This window comes from Anarhichas minor, unplaced genomic scaffold (assembly GCF_050575085.1).
Source record: "Anarhichas minor isolate MPS153535 unplaced genomic scaffold, ASM5057508v1 ptg000014l, whole genome shotgun sequence".
NCBI lineage: Eukaryota > Metazoa > Chordata > Actinopteri > Perciformes > Anarhichadidae > Anarhichas > Anarhichas minor.
Genome location: NW_027466460.1, coordinates 12,824,853 through 12,841,642, shown reverse-complemented (window position 1 = coordinate 12,841,642; position 16,790 = coordinate 12,824,853). Strand labels below are relative to the sequence as shown.

At 41.2% G+C, this 16,790-nt stretch overlaps 1 protein-coding gene across 1 annotated transcript in view; it reads left to right on the top strand.

Moving 5' to 3' along the window:
* Positions 1-2,305: 2,305 nt before the first annotated feature.
* Positions 2,306-16,790, top strand: part of grin2ab (glutamate receptor, ionotropic, N-methyl D-aspartate 2A, b) — a 90,783-nt gene continuing 76,298 nt past the window's right edge. Inside the window, exons 1-2 of the mRNA XM_076091942.1 lie at positions 2,306-2,323; positions 3,154-3,360. Coding sequence (XP_075948057.1) covers positions 2,306-2,323; positions 3,154-3,360 — 225 coding nt within the window. The remainder of the gene's footprint in view (positions 2,324-3,153; positions 3,361-16,790) is intronic.

Here is a 16,790-nt window from a genome sequence, read left to right as displayed (position 1 = left end):
GAATAAGACTAGCCATACTCTATCAGAACTAATTGTTGGATGAAAATTGAACTCTTAATGGCATTGCGCAACATTTTCTACAGTTCCCAGGGGGGTGTCCTGCATGGGTCCGGCCTGTCCCAGCAAGACGCCTCTAATTGGTGAATAGCAGGAGGAGGCGGTCGTGGATGGGATGGTATGAAAGAAAGGCAGTGCTCTTACATTTGGAACCCCAGGAATTTTTCCTCACAAGAAAAGTAGACCACCATCCACTCCTTGTGTGGTCTGTCTCCCTCTCTTTTATGTCCACGTTACGTAACTGTCTGTTTCTTTTATTCCAAGCCTTGGAGGCTCGGGCTCTGACGGAGGAGGATAGAGGACCTCAACAGGTGGAGATTTTTATTCTAGGGATAGAGGAGGAGGAGGAGGAAGAGGAGGGAAGTGAAGTGTTCCTTAATAATATGCCCTCCGGTGTGCTTATACGCTGCACTGTGTTTGGCCTCAAAGTGTAACTCAGCTTATTACAGTCAGCCCTGGTAGATCCCCGGCCTGCTTACATGACCCCATGCACCATCTGTCTGCAATGGGACTTCATGGGAACACTCAGAGGGAGATGCAGAGAGAGGAATGGAGGGAGATGGGGGGGAGGGCGGTTGTCAGCGCTCCCAGAGGACCCCCCTGTGCTGCAGTTTTGATCTGCTAATTATGTTTAATTGAGGCTGTGTAATTCGGCGTTGGCTCTATTTTCCCTTATCTTACCCGTAGCCTTTTACAAACCCTGGCGCTGATGAGGGGACATGACACATCATCAGCAATAAACGTTTTTGGTGCAGTAATTGTGAAGGAAGCGGTATTTTAAATTCGGGGACAGGGACCACTAGATTGAGTTAGAACACTTTAGCAGATATTGAAATGTGTTATCTGTGCGCAGTGGATGCTCCGAGGAGCGGAGGCGCTACGATGTGACTTGCTTGACGCCGAGACAATCGTCACAGCATTACACGCACACACACACACACACACACACACACACAGACACGAACGCACACAGGCGGAGAAAGAGACGCTGCACAAACGCGCGCACGCGGTTTCTTTTGGCTATAAGCGGCACCAGGTAAGGCCATAAACGACGACTGGTGTGCGCCTTACCTTTCTTGCGACTTCATTTTTGGGAGAAGGGACGACAGGAAAAGCGACGCGCAGAGAGAGAAAAACCCTGAGAGAGACAGACAATGAAGAGACATATCAGTTTTAACGAACAGTGAAGTTGGAGTCGCTTTTTTTTTTGAAGGGGCTAGACATGGCGAAATGTCCCAAGCGCGTGCCTTCTTAACTCGCCATATATCTTTTTGATATTTTATAATGGGAAGATGAAGTCACCCAAGTCGCCCCCCACCCCCACCCTCCCCCTCTCTCTCACCTTCGCCACACCATCATTCTCTCATCCAGGCCCGTTGCCCATATGTTTAATTAACTAGGCTGATGTGTAAGTACCTTCAGCCAGCGAGGCGTGGGCGGGCGGGCTGCGGGGTAAAGAGACTGCCGGAGAATATTTCCTTATTTCACTCCGCCCGGGCGCTCGGTGGGCTGCCGGAGCGTCACCTCTGTTGTGCGGCGTAGAACGCTACAAAAATAACTCGACCCGTTTGAACTTGTTCCGAATTGTTTAGGGTGTTGTTTGCTTTGGAGTGCGGTGCTCGTTCGGAGAGCGCGTGAGGGAGAAGCAGGGTGAGAAAGGGGGAGAGAGAGAGACATTGTACGAGTGTGGATATATTATATATATATAAATATATATATGTGTGTGTGTGTGTGTGCGTTTTGATGTTATTTGTGACGGAATTCCCCCTTCAGTCTTCAAGAAATCCGAGAGCGGCGCGAGGAGGAGGAGGACAGGAGAGGAGGAGGAGGAGGCGCGCGGACCTGTCCACGAGCCCTCACTGCGGAACGCGCGGGGCTGCCGCTGGAGATTCCAAACCAACGGTTAATTTGGATTCTAGAGTCTGACTGATCACCGAACGTCAAAGGCTTCTATTCTTTTCCCCTCTCCCAGCCCGTCTCCGCCGTTGAATGGACGGTGTTTGACACCTTAACCGAGAGGAATACTACCCATCTACCGGGGGTGAAGTGCTTTTGGAGGGGGAGGTCTTCACGGGCAGACAGGTGGATTTATCCGTGTGGCGGTGTGTTTTTTGGGGGGGCACTGGATGGAGGAGAAATTGATGGATTAATTTGACGGAGGAGAGTCGTATGTGATTCCCACTCCTGCCGAGGGCACCCGAATGGAGTAACAGGCTGCAATGTCATCTCCACCTGGCCGCCTGGAGAGATGTGTCACGGGAATGGGGTGAGTTCGCTTAATTAGTATGTTTTTGGGGGGTTAGGCTTAGAACGAACACTCTCCCCTCTCGGGGAGGCGACGCGGATATTGAGCGGCAATTGTCGGCGTTTCAGTGGGTTTATATATCTGCCGCACACTCACTCTCCTCTCAAAGTGGAGCAGAGGCTGGCTTGTGTCCCTCTCACCGCGCTTTCGTTCGTCCGAGTTTCTGACACACAACCTGCTGCATGCCCTACATAGACGAGCCCGGCACCGGAGAGAGGCGCGTGAGGGGAATATTCGCCAAGGAGCCACAGGCTGTTTTTAACGCTCTCTCTCACCCCCCCTCTCTCTCTCTGACACACACGCACGCACGCGCTCACACACACACACACGCGCTCACACACACACACACACACACACACACACACACACACACACACACACACACACACACATATATATATATAGAGAGAGAGTATTTTGTCTTTCTCACCGTACACCAACCTACCTTTGAATTTAACTTGTTTTCGTCACGCAAGCTTTCCATCCAATAAGCCCGTGTCTCAGCATGCCCAAAAAAGATGCTCACACACGCGCGTGCACACGTGCCCATAAACGCACAAACACACACAGGCACTTGGTCTGAGCTGTTTTTTGATCCAAACTCTTAAAATGTTTATGAGTCTCGATGAATATTATGGCATTGGGTAATACTATTAATCACTCTTATATAGGCACCGCCAGCCTGTGGGCGCGCGTCATTTTGTAAATCAAGAATCAAAATTCAACAAGTCTGCGCTTTTGAGGGATGCAATGCAACAAGCAATAGCGTGTTCTGTTTGCTTGTTTTTCAGCTCAAGTTTGAACACTTTTCCTCTGGTTTCACTGACGCTGTGAGAAGGAACCAAAATGCCAGTAAACGGACAGGTCACGGTGGCTGCCTGCACAGGCCCTCACACCCCGGCAGTAAAACTCAACATTCATCGCACGGACTCCGAAGAAGAAGGCGCAAAACCTCCGCGACCGCAAACCTGCAGCAGCGACGCTTTGTGACACCGAAGGTAAGCACCGCGGCCGGTAACGGCGATCGAGGGGGGAGAGGAGAGAAACACACTCCGACAGCGCCGCTGTGCGACGCTAAGCGGCGCTGTTGCATCACATTATCCCCGGCTACTGATGAGAGGCTGTGTAATGAATTCATATCTCAAATTACAGTTTTCAGGCTTTGAATGCAGTCACGTTGTAGAAACACATTTTCTTCCGTTTTCCTCCCGCTTCTCGTGCCAAGTCTGACACACGAAGTGTCTTTTCCTTTCTCAGGGACATGGAAGCATCGCACGCACGCGCGCGCGCACACACACACACACACACACACACACACACACACACACACACACACACACACACACACACACACAGACAGATGTTACATGGGAGTAACTATAAGAGTCTGACATATCAAAGTATAGGAGTCTGACATGACAGAATATAAGGCCCTAATTCCCATAAATCTCCATTAGCCTCATCATTACTGGCTGGCAAAGGAATGACTCTCAATTTTTATGCTAAATAGTGTGTGCGTGTGTGTAAATGTATCATGATCATTGAGGGCAAATTATCATTCACGCCATGCTAGACTCATTGTGCTGTTGTGGAGGACCGGGGGAGAGAGGCTGTGGATGTGCTCCACACAGCAGTAGCCTATTTTCTTGAATAGTGGGATGACACAAAAGGAGATCAACTCTGTAGGGCATAAACGCAGTAGAGTCGGAGCAGTGAATGTCGCGAGTTGTTGCTGTCTTCATTGCTGTCATATAAAAAAAAAAAAAACCTTGTGCAAAGCTGCAATGAATTCTGGGTGTGATGTCATAACACCTTTAAAACCCTGAACAATATTTTATAGTACAGGCCTGCTTTTCTATTCACTTTCTTTCTGTTGTCCTCCCTCCAGAGAGTGTTTCCTGCTCAGTTGAGCATCGTATTTTCATCTCTCGCACGCTGCTATTAACCAACTACTGAAACAAAGCCAAACAGGAGAAGCATGAACATGAAAATTTTCGCAGTGATGCGATGCATACCACATTCTGAGTCCCATTCTGGCTCCAGCATTACATAGTGTTGGAATTATGTCGAGATGCATCTCACTGAGCTGTTCGCTGAACCGTCCCCACTGTTGGCAAAACAGGTATTATAGTTCAGGACTCATTGTCTTGAAGGAGCTTGTCAGTGTAGTCGGAAACGGAACTGTGTTGCTCCGCAGTTATCTAATCCCTCACATTAAATGTACTGTTCTCAACATGTTATTGTATTGTCTTTAACAAGATGGCCCTCTCGAGAGTATTTCGAGCTGGTGATATTCACATAGACGTTAAGTTCTTGTGCCCTGCTACAATTTTCTTTCTTAAACCCCCCCCCCCCCCCCCCCATTCACAGGGGCTTCTTGCAGATAAAAGGCTGCAATAGGTGAGCAATCACACTGCTCTGTGTCATCCTGTTCTCAGTGTTTGGGTTTTTAATTGTGTGCAGGACATTTTTAGAGCTAGAGCCCAAAATTAGCCCAAAATCTACATATGCCTGCAAGTGGGGAAAGGTTCAGAGAGCATTTATGCAGAAATCTTTCTTTTCATGGAAGCTACATAGAGTTTTAACCTCTGTTGAACCGTTAGTTGTACTGAAATAGTCCAAATGCAATTCTTATTGTGCATTTATTGTGACACAGTCTCAAAGAATAGCTTATCAACAATATAGCTTTGTTTGACTGTAACACACATTGACTGGGAATATGGCTCTGGTATCTTCCACACTATTTTGTTGTTCTAGATATGTTGTTTTTCATAGCTCAGTCGAAACTAGAGTAAATATTAGAATAAAACCAACTGCAAATCCTCATATCCTCTCCCTTTTTTCTCCTCCTTTTTCTATAAACAGAGAGGATTTTAGGTAGGAGTACACACACACAAGATTGCAACCTAGAGCTTATAAAGAATAATTATAAAGGAGATGCTTAAAAAAGAGAAAAGCCAAAGAACCTGTGGGTGGAATATGCCCCTTCCTGCCCTGCATTGTAGCTGCATTTGTCCTGAAGGATGTATTGACACATCCAGCGCTAAGAACTGCAGCAAGTAATCTCTTTATCTGCAAAGTATTTTTGGTTGGATCTCACTATCCACAGACGTTGACAAACTGGTGATGTGGTTCTGCCTAGAACATAAACAGCCAAACCCTGTGCGACCACCAAGCCTCCGGCGTGGCCTTTAGCTTCAGCTGTCATCTGCTGAGTGAGTGCTTTCTTTAAAGTCAATTAAACCGGCCACGGTGCCCGTACTGCGTTGCGCCAGATTGTCTTGTCCCAAAAACATCACCACCGCCACCACCAAAATTTGGTTCCATTTGACATTCAGTTAAACTGATTTGACCCATTTTCTTGTCCACTGTTTGAAGAATGTAAAAAGGGATGCCCTGCGCTCACAGTTTCTGTCATGTGTACGTACAATCACGGGTTAAATTGCGCTCACATGAGGCTTTAGAGGACGATAATGAGCGTTTCCCTTTTACTGTTCCGAGCAAATAACAGTGAAAAGGGCGGAGTGACGTATGATAATGAGTCATTTGACCCCCGCTGATCTTCTGTATATTGATGTGTGATGTGTGTGAAAGTGCAGTTTTAGACACAAGTTAATAACCCAAAAGCCTCTTAAGAGTGTGCTCTGTTTAATCATTTAATCAAAACACAGTTGGTGTTCTCATTTAATGAGTTAGTGAGCCATAGTGGTATTAAGTAGGGTCTGACTAATACAGGTTTTTGAACGGATATTTTTAGAATTAAGTAGGGCAGTTGTGTTGCGATGATGCTCTATTTCTGTAAATTTGATCATTTCATGCCCCAAAAAACAAGTATTCAGTATTTTACATCATTTGAATATTGACAGTTCTTTGGTTTCAACGTTATGATCGATAAGTAGTTGTTCTTTAATTTAAACCAGATGTTGCTTATTAACAAATCACAACTAAGATCAAACACAACAAATCCCCAAAACTGGAACTGCACGCCGTTTACCGTTCGACTGAGCGACGGACACTAACACCGCCTGGGCTAGCAGGCTGACATTCAAGGGGCTTATGTCTAAATGTTTACAGCTGCTACACACCTGAATCTGTGTATCTTTAATGTTTTTATAAGTGTTCCCTTCAGTCTTAGATTCCAGATAAGACTTATCCGGTTCCAGCCGAACTTTACTGATAAGATTTAAGTAATCGCATTTAAACAGATCTGAACATTGGGGGGGGGGGGGGGGGGGGGGTTTCAAACCTGAGAAATAATAATTGTCGTTTCTCAGGCTATAGGATTTTGGAAATCAAATCCTACTTTTGATCAATCTTAACACTCGTATCTGTGTTTTTCATGACGCAAAGGCAGATAGTTTTGATGCTGAAAGTCAGGATAATCTTGATCCTGAGAGGTGGTTTTAAGGGTGGATTTAGAGGCATGACAAGCAGAATAGAGCTGTAACCAAGAAATCTCGAGTATGAATTAAAAGCAGCATTTCATGTTTATATTTTAAACAACAAATCGGTCAAAGCCGTCTCATATCCCAAATGCCTCCGTTGCAGGCGGATGGACCAGCGATGAAAATGGCTTTTTGAACTTTTATTCTTTATACGAGTGTTTGAATTAATGTTGTTATAAGGTTAGCATTGATGTTAGCCATTCAGTGACACTTGAACGTTGCCTTTAAGATGTTATTCAGTGGGCAGAAGACTCAAATAGAAACGGTCTTTTCTCTTTGTTCACACAGAATGTATTTGCTATTATTGATGACACTATTTGTTTAAGAGATAAAGGTTAACATGATGTTAAGTAATCTGTGGCCTTTATTGAGCTGTATTGGCAGTGATTCAGACCTTCAACAAAGTCTATAGGTCTTTGGCTCAGCTCGCCTCGCAGCGACTTATGCCGGTGATTTGGGGAAAGATCCAACAGAAATATCTGTGAATAGGTCAAAAATGTTGTAACATTTCTGCTTAGTCATTTCCCCTATTGCTTACACCATCTCAAACAGTGTAATACACAGGCGTGAAACACCTGTTCTCCTTACTTATAACAACTCAAATTGATTGATTAATGTTAGTGATCGGAGGATAAAGTATTCTTATACATTTGTTTGCCATTTGACAGCAGCTTAGCAAGCTGTAAACATTAATAGTGTTGATTTAGAGATGTGCCCACACAGTTGCCACCTAATAAATGTACGTCCAATATTGACTCTCCTTTTAGCTCTGTTTTGGTCTCCACCAAATTTTGAGTGAAACATTTGACTGTTTAGCAGCTAAATGCTCTGCTGTGTTTATCAGCTAGTCTCCAACTGCCGCCTGGCGCTGTGCACAGGCAGCACATACTGGGTTTAAACGAAGCCTTTTCACTTAAAACAGCTGCTTTGTGAAGCTGGAAATGAGGTTGATGAGAGTGCTGAGACTCAACCCAAACTAGACGCTGAAACACTCCACAGAGCTGAGAGGAACGGCAGAGTTGGATAATTCTCTGTGCTTTGATCACTGCCAGCAACACTTTTAATATTACATATACAGTAGTGATTTGATCCTTTACTAATGTCAAAATCTTGATTAGTGATGCTTTAAAAGGTCTATGTTCCTTTTTACGTAAATAAGAACATCATTATTGACAGTCAGTGGTCATTGTTAAAAAAGATGCACACAGATGTGCTCTCCTTTGATGTCAGTATTCATCTTTCAGTCGGAAGCTTAAGGCTTTCAAGATGGGGGATGTTTCATTTTGGATTGTAACCCCCCCACTGGGTCTATTTGAATAGTGTGCTTTTGAATGAGCTTGATTATTATCAAACACAATATGTGGCTCTGAAAGTGAGAACGTTCCCGGCTTCCTAGGAGGCTTAGTTGTTACCTTAAATGATGGCTTTTACACTTTGTCTGTCTGAGGGTTTTTCCAAGCTCCAAAAGAGGCTTAGGAGTAGCCTCGATGCAGCCAGTCTGGCCCTGTCATTCTGGCCAACTTAACACCCAAAACCCATATTCCAATTTTATGCTTTTTACGGATACCAGATTTGGGCTCAAACTGATATAAAACTGCCCTAGTTAAGACGCCCTTTAGCATTTTAAATCCAATTTGATTCAGTTTTCCACGGTTACGAGGAACAGATCAGTCGCATAAATGTATCAGTACTATTTTACCGCTTTATCTGTCTCCAGCAGGGATCATCGTGAGGGGTCTCGCTGATTTAAGGAAAGATGGTTTCCACTCAATTTTATGTTTTACATATGTTAAGGCACAATGAGCTCAATGTGTTACTAAGATGATTACTACATTTGTTTTTTACAATGAATCAGACATTATTATGCCAGAGGAGATAACACATGTAGGGTAGGACTTTCTTCAAAGAATGGTAGTATGGAGCTACACAATAATATAACTATGTAGCACCATCATTCTGTTTCTACAAGAGGCTATAGAAAGAATAGTTATTGTAATTCTCTTGATAAGCCAGCAGCTATACTTCAAAAAAGAAAGTCTGGCAATTGTGTGCTCAGCGCTAACTGTGCCAGTGATGTTAAGTCCATAAGGAATTTGATCATTCATTAAATGGCTTTATTATTTTCCTCATATTATGTTTCTTGTGAAAACAGAAGTTTCTCTAATACACAAAGAATTGAAACACAAAGAGTGGTAATAAACAGTGATTAAAACGTTTGATTCAAGAGTTACTGGCCAGAAACAATTGTTTAGTTTGTCATCACATAACATTGTTTAATAGACAGTTCAGTAAAGTAACTGTCGTTGAAACGGAGCGTGTGTTTTCAAATACAGTTTGTTATGAAACATTGATTTTAATTTGACACCATAAAACCCTCTATTTGCTGCAGTCAAACAAAAGTGACTTTTCATTTTTTTTTAAAAGAAAGAAAAACTTTGTTCTGGCTGCTGCATGTGCCATTAGACACTTCCTCTGGCTGAGCCGGCTGACTTCCTGTTGGCTCCTTCGCGCACATGAATGGGATCAAGTGATTCTATGGTATGGCTCTGATAGTCTTCTATAATGACTATAATGACAAATAGTCATTATAGGATGTTTGTAATGCTAGAAAAAAATGCATTCACCATTTAACTGCTGCTTGTTTCCTAATGAATGTATACTGGAAAATTATTTTAAGGCCACTGTGTGCATCTTGTTAAGTGTCATGTTCAATTCTCTGATCATGCAAATGGAGAAATTAATGCAAATTAAGTATGTGGAGCGTGCAGACTTGTCAACAAACATTCCTACATGCTGATCCCTTTGTAAACCCTTTGGTAACTGGCTAATAAGTCAGCTACACACCCTACCTAACTATGTTAAAGTGTACCCTTTCTTTGCTGGCCTGTTCAGCCAAGTGTTAAGACAATACATGTGTTCATGCTAGTAGACACTGTGGTTAGCAAGCTAAGGTGTGCTGCCATACGTCTGTGGCTCTTTTAAGTCGGTGTCATAGTCTGTTGCCAGGCTGTCACTCGCAATCACTGTCATGCCACTGATAGGAGAGCGATGCTGCCGGTTAATGCAAATGTGTTTTGATCGGGTAAATGCAAATATGTTCCCCACCTACATAGATAAATATCCAAGGGCGAACCTATAGGCAGATAAACGTGGGCATGTTCATGAGAAAATCATAAAATATAGATTCCCCATTTTTGGGAAGAGTTATTTGAGACTGAGACACCCATGCTTTTATGTCTTCTCACTTAGACTCGTGTAATTCAGGTCCGTCTCTCGTCTCCAATTTGGACAAACACAGCACCTAGGAGACTTCCTAGAGCACTGACTCTACTTTTATTGATTCTGCTGTTGATTTCTTTTGTGCGTTTATGTGTTATTTATCCGTTTGTGAAGCACAGTGTCTTGTGTGATTTGAAAAGTGCTATACAAACATTCTGTAAGATATTCATTTATATATTAAAGCATACTCTGCTTTATGGTCTATTTGACTCTAAATGGGACCATAATTTACAAGATGAACATCATGCTGTATTGAAGAAGACTTGAAACTAGCGATTGAGACCATAAACTCATGTTTACAATGTTTACTGAGGTAATAAATCAAGTGAGAAGTAGAGTCATTTTCTCATAGACTTCCATACAATCAGAGTTATTCGTGCCCTGGTGGCCGTTAGAAAGAATGCAAGTTGAAGGCACTTCAGCATTGGCTTCACGCTTCAGAAGCAGAGGTTGCTGCCTGAGCACAGGCCTTGATTAAGTAGCACAGTGGTGCTTGAGTAGATTTTTATACTCATACCCCTCCACACCAATTTTTTCGAGGATGTGCCGCTTACCTTGGAGAAACAAACTGATTTGATAAATATGTTAACAAAAAAACAGAAACCTGCAATATGTTTAGTTTGTTTTCCTGATGTAAAACACAATATCTGCATACCAATAAATACCCATAAAGTATAACACGATAATCCATTATTGTGAAGTATTACAAACGGGAAAACAACAAAATTACTCTATGCAATCAATTCTGTGCTTTATATATTAAAAACAAATGAACAGCAAAGCAGCTGAGATATATCATGCCATAAATGTATCACCAAATCAAATGATATGGTTATCTGCCTAGAAATCTTTAACATGTGGTAATTTAGACCAGATCTCGACATCAATAGGACCTCGTTCACTCTGTGATTTAGTGTGTCGGCGTCTAGTCACTTCACATTCTTTTTTTCCAACATGATCTTGTTCAGAGCTCTGCCAGGCAGCAAGAAGCAGAGGCCAAAACCATTCCCAAAGCATTCGCAAATCATCCAAAAATATATTACTCCAGGTATAATGCTCCATTCCACACGGGCGACAGGTGCTGTCTCGGCCAGACGGGGCATCTGGTGATGCGGGGGCATTTGAAGCCTCTGTCTCCTCCTGCCAAGTGCAGCTTTTAACAGCAATAAGCAGCACATCAAAAAAAAAACGTTAACCAGACACTGGTGCCCATAGATGTATGATCAAAGATAGATAACATGGTAGAGGCTTTTGAAAAGTTGCCATCAAACGTATGCCTTTACCATGACCGACATTGAATCTGTAAAATAGCTGGCTTCACCTGTGTGTTAAAGTCATGTTTTGGGTGGTTTTGCATTGAAAGATACAGTAGGTTTCCTTTACACGAAACGTCCCTTTTATTTAAACATGGCAGGACCGTTGTGGGAAAAGCCACAATGTTTGTGTCACTTAGAAATAATGATTGAGTGTTCTCAGGTCTCTCACAGGCTTCATCAGCGATGGATTTAAAACATGTTTTGCTGTTTAAGTCTTAATTAATGAGCATTGTGAGCAGAGGGGACGCTCGCCCCCACTTCTCAGTAGTAAATCCCCTAATATGTTTTCACATCAGTTTCACAATGTGTTAGATACAGAATTCTGCTGCGAGGGAGAAAGGTCTGATAATTATTCTGACTGTGCGCCTTTTTTTTAACATTTTACAAGGGCCCCCTTTTAATTATAACACCGATTAAGCATATACTAATTATACTCTCATGCCATTGGAACCATTTGTGTTTTAAAACTTTTCAACCTGTTTCATAGTGATAAACAGAACACACATTTCAGTTTCAATCATGTGAATACAACTTATATATTTTCAAACAGAGGGTCATTTGATTCAAATTGCATTTGAAATCAACTTGACAGCATTTATGCTGTTCAAAAAATTGATATTAAAAGCTTTCAGAAAATGAACAGTAGCAAGACTGGCATAATCATAATAAATTCAAAAATGTGACTGAACCAATCTAAAGCTGTGTTTGAAATTAAACAAAAATGAAATCATTGCTGTGTGTCACAATCATATCAGAGTGTGTGGAGGAGTAATTGGCACGAATGGTCCCCATCTGTAGACTTTTTCATGATGCAGTACAATTTTATGATTAACAGCAAACTATTTAGCGGACCCCCTGACAGACTGCCACGGCCTCCTGGTGGTCCCCAGACCCCACTTTGAGAATCACTGCTCTAGATAAAATACATTTGCCCACTGTCTACTGAGATGTCGCCCTATTGTGGGCAGCAATGAGCAGAATATTGCTATATTGGATTTTTAGTTTAAGTAGTTGTTATCAATTTGTATTACAATAAACTGTATCAATACCATGATGTAAAATTAGATAAACATAGCAAATAATTGTATTTATTGGCAAAGAAGGTGCAAACACATCTTTTTATAGACTGATCTGACATTAAAAAATATCCAGTTTAAAATTGTGTCATTCATAATATTTAGTTTATTTTTTTGTGCATAGGAGATGAAAACTAAGTGAGAGAAACTAAGAGCATGACGCGTATTTAACCTTCTGCTGCTGTCGGCTTTGTTAATAGGTTCAATTTAGTAAGATTGCTGTCGTGACTTTTACAGAAAAGAGATTCTGGCGCTTTTTCAAACACAAGACCGACATGTAAAACTGGCAGCACATTGACGAGATAATGTGCATATCTGAGTGGCTTGAGCAGAAAAACATGAAAGGGAAAAGAACATGCTATACGTGGGCAATGTTCCTTCATAAGAAGAATACATTTTGGAATACAATTCTGAATACAAGCCAAGTTGGTCCCACATCTTCCAAATATCAGATAAGAACAGGACCAGCTCAAATGTCCATTATTACTTCACACAGTTGCTGTTTGTCATTCTACATGCATCTGGCTCAAAAAAATGTCATATCAGTACTTTTATTTCCTCAATTTATTACAGCAATATGTAGTCTTTAGAAGACATTTGATGGATTAATAAATGTCTTCACTTTCATCAATAATAGATCGCTGGAGAGAGCGGTGCACTTGTCATGCATTCAAATGAGTACAAACTCAGTTTTTGGTTAAAAATTAAAAGATTAAAAGGAGAATTTATTCCGTCATTACATGCGGTCGTCTAACAAGGCTCACCAATGATCGTCTACAACCGTCATGTGTCATTTTAATGTTTCAGGTCTTTTGAATAATTGAGAGCTCGAACAATCACATCGTATATTTATAAGGATGTCCCAGTCTGAGCTCATCTCACTGTGCTGTGTTCTTGTACCCCTGGTGTTTGTACTGTTTTTGGGTCAGCTACACTTAAAACATACAGTTTTACATTAATACAAGTTTGTCACTTTATCAAACAAATCCTCCTGACTTGTGCAAATAATTCTCTGACTTGCTATCTGGTTGATTATATCCATGCACCTAACAATTAAAGCTCTTTAACTGGGAGCTTTGTTAGGTTAAATCATTATTATACATTCACACCTCCTTCACATCCTAAATAGATTTAAGTGCAATTATAGTGTAAAATCTAATGGCGCTTATCAAACTACCTCACAATATGGCCGCTCTCCATCTTTCCAAGGTCAGATGTGTCCTGCCAGGATGACTATACACGTCCTCACCTTGGCACGGCTTCATAATAACTTTATTTTCATGCCCTGTCTTCCCATTTCTTGGGCCAACCTCACCTTTTGCCTTTTAGTTTCCTCCGCAGGGGTTGTGTCTTTCTCTTGCTTCACATCCTGCTGCATTAGAAACATAAATAATACCCTCAAAATCAGCACAGACACAGCAGCGAAAGATATTCAGACAAACACAGTTACACAAACACACAGTGCAGTCCCCTGATGAATGAGGGAGTTTGTCCTTTCTGTTTGGCATTGTCCTTGTTTATTCATATTTATTACCAATGAAATATGAATGACAGAACTCTGGTGGACATTTCTTCCCCTGGTTCCACACGTACCACAAGCATGCAAAAAAAAAAAAATGATTTGGCCAGAAGTGTGTCCTCCAAACATATATACACACATTTTTCCCCCATTGCTGAAATTCTGATGTGGAAAAAGGCTGTTGGGCTGTTAAAAGACAATGTGTAGCAGGAAGGCTTGTTTTTATTGAGGACAAGCTGGGGGCACTTTGAACTTACATCAATGTTAAACAAATAAAAAATGATGTATTTCAAACAAGACCTTTCCATCATCTTCCGCTGTCGAATAAAGACAACAAACCTTTGTGTTTTACAATTCGCTCTCTGGGTGGGTGGATAATGATGCACACTGCGCGTTGATAAATGAAAAGCAATCTCTGGCAAATATAAACCCTTGCTGCTCCCAGGTCAGAAGAAAGCATATTTAAGTATATGATGTGAAAGTGCACCTGTATTAAAAATATTCACTCAAATTGCTTTGAAATGAAAACAATTTCTTTATTTTGTTTTGTTGTAGTAGAGGTAAAAGGGCACAAGTGTTAAGTTTGTGAATAATTATGGACCATGTTGCGTTTGTTTCTCTGTTTGCTTAAATTTCCATCTCTAAGTGTACTGTTGTTGCACCTTCAAATTAAACATAACAAGTGTATCTTATTCCATCTGATATTCCAAAATATGTTTGTTAAAGTGCAGGGAGTCATTTGATTCAATATCAAATGGTTTGGGGTTTGGTTCATTGACAACCTTTGTCATACATTCATGAAACGATGAAGTCCTGGACATATTTCCATTCAATGGTGCTTGCACAGTTCAGCAACCTTCATTAAGGGGAGACACTACAGGCTGCTTTCATGACTCTTCTTTCATACTAGTTGAAAGAAAACATCCAATTGTTTACTTTACTACACTTTGTCCATTTGTGTCTGTAGATTTTCCCTAAATTCACCCAAAGTTAGCATTAGAAAATGCCTCATTTGTATTTAAACATACAATTTCAGAAAACTTGTAATTCAAAAATGAACAGTCTAAGTGTAAATAATCAACTGGAGAAATTTCATGCTGCTATCTATTGGCTATTTATTTATTTATTTTTACTCACCTGTAGTGTCTTTCAAAATGTATGGAATTTTTAATACATGTAACTTTCTCAAAATTACTTTTTCTCAGACTGAGCCAGAAATCTCCACTTCAGTAGCACTTACATACACCAAGCCCATCATTCATTTCTATATTCTAAAGGTTTTCACTGGGGGTTTGTTCATATATCATTCAAAGCCTAATTTAGAGTTTTATTCCAAAAAACATGGTAACATAAAAAAAAATTCCATGGCTGTCAACAGTATTTTTTGAGTTATGTAGTAACAGTAAGATATATCTAAAATTCCCTCTGTTAAGAAAATGGAACAATCATTTTGAACCTGGCTTCATCCAATGTTCAGAATTGTTTATGCAATTTAGCACATATTTAATAAGATGATGCACAATTTGCATATTTAAACATACTGTTAAACAATTAATTCATGCAAGTAATCAACAGGGGAAGTTTCATGGTGGCATCTATTAATTAACATGTTTACCCTATTCACCGCAGGTGTCTCCCCTCAAGATGGCAACTGACATTTAATGTCTGCCATTAAGAAAAGGGACAAACTAATTACTAACGAACAAACAAATATTATACCATTGACACCAACAGTTGTATGCCATAGTACAAGATTCAAAAACATTTAATCCAAATACTATCAGGGAATACTTTCAAGTCTTTGCATTCTTTCCTAAATTAATTGCAAAAGTAGCTGGGAGCACTTCCATCTAAAATCCGATGTTTAATTACATATGACGTGCTAGGTCCTTCACTGGAAGCCTGTGAAGCTGTAATAACTGACACCTGCCATAATGACTGCAGCTCTAAGCCTCTAACCAGATGGTTTGTGCTACTTGAAGGTTGTGTTTTATGTTTTTTTGGTAAGGGATTAACAGCATAGTCGAAACACTGGATCAATAAATCCAACCGAAACAGGGCTGTCTGTTTGTTGCCGCAATGACTTGTTCTACACGTGTGGGTGTGGAGGATTTGGAGTCGTTTAAAAAGGCACAAAAGTAAAAAAAAAAAAAAAAAGTAGTAAATAATGCAACACTATACTGTACTTTTGTTGGTGAAGTAACATAAAGCACTTACGTTTTAATGTGCATTTTCAGGCAACTTGCCCAACACTGGTGGTCCCGGCAGCGTCATTTGCAGTCAACAACCATATGCTGATTTAAGAGCTATTTCTTTAAATTGACTTGTAACAACTTGTAGAGCTTCATCAATCACAGCCACACTGTCACTAGTTTTCTGTCGGCATTTTTCACGAGTGTAGCTCGGTAGCCCGCTATGTAGGAAGATGGCGCCCTCATTCTTAATCCTGCCTATAAAGCTCTCATTGGTCACTTGTGTCTCCAACTGGTGGAAACAGCCATCATTGGGCACGAACCATACCTTCTTGAATCTCTCAACAATCTAGTTGTTAAGGTCAGTATGGTGAACCCAAACGCAGGACACTGACGTAAGTGAAGTTGAAGAGGATTTATTGTGAGACCACAGAGAAGAGAAGTGGACTGGTAAGTGGCATTGACGGCTGAAGTGGCAGGCAAGTAGGCAGGGAGGCAAATGATCCTGGGACACAGGGAAACAACAGTTAATCACAGGCCCCAAAAAATAACACAGGGAATTGTACTCACAGAAAACACGGGAACTACTGAGACAATGATC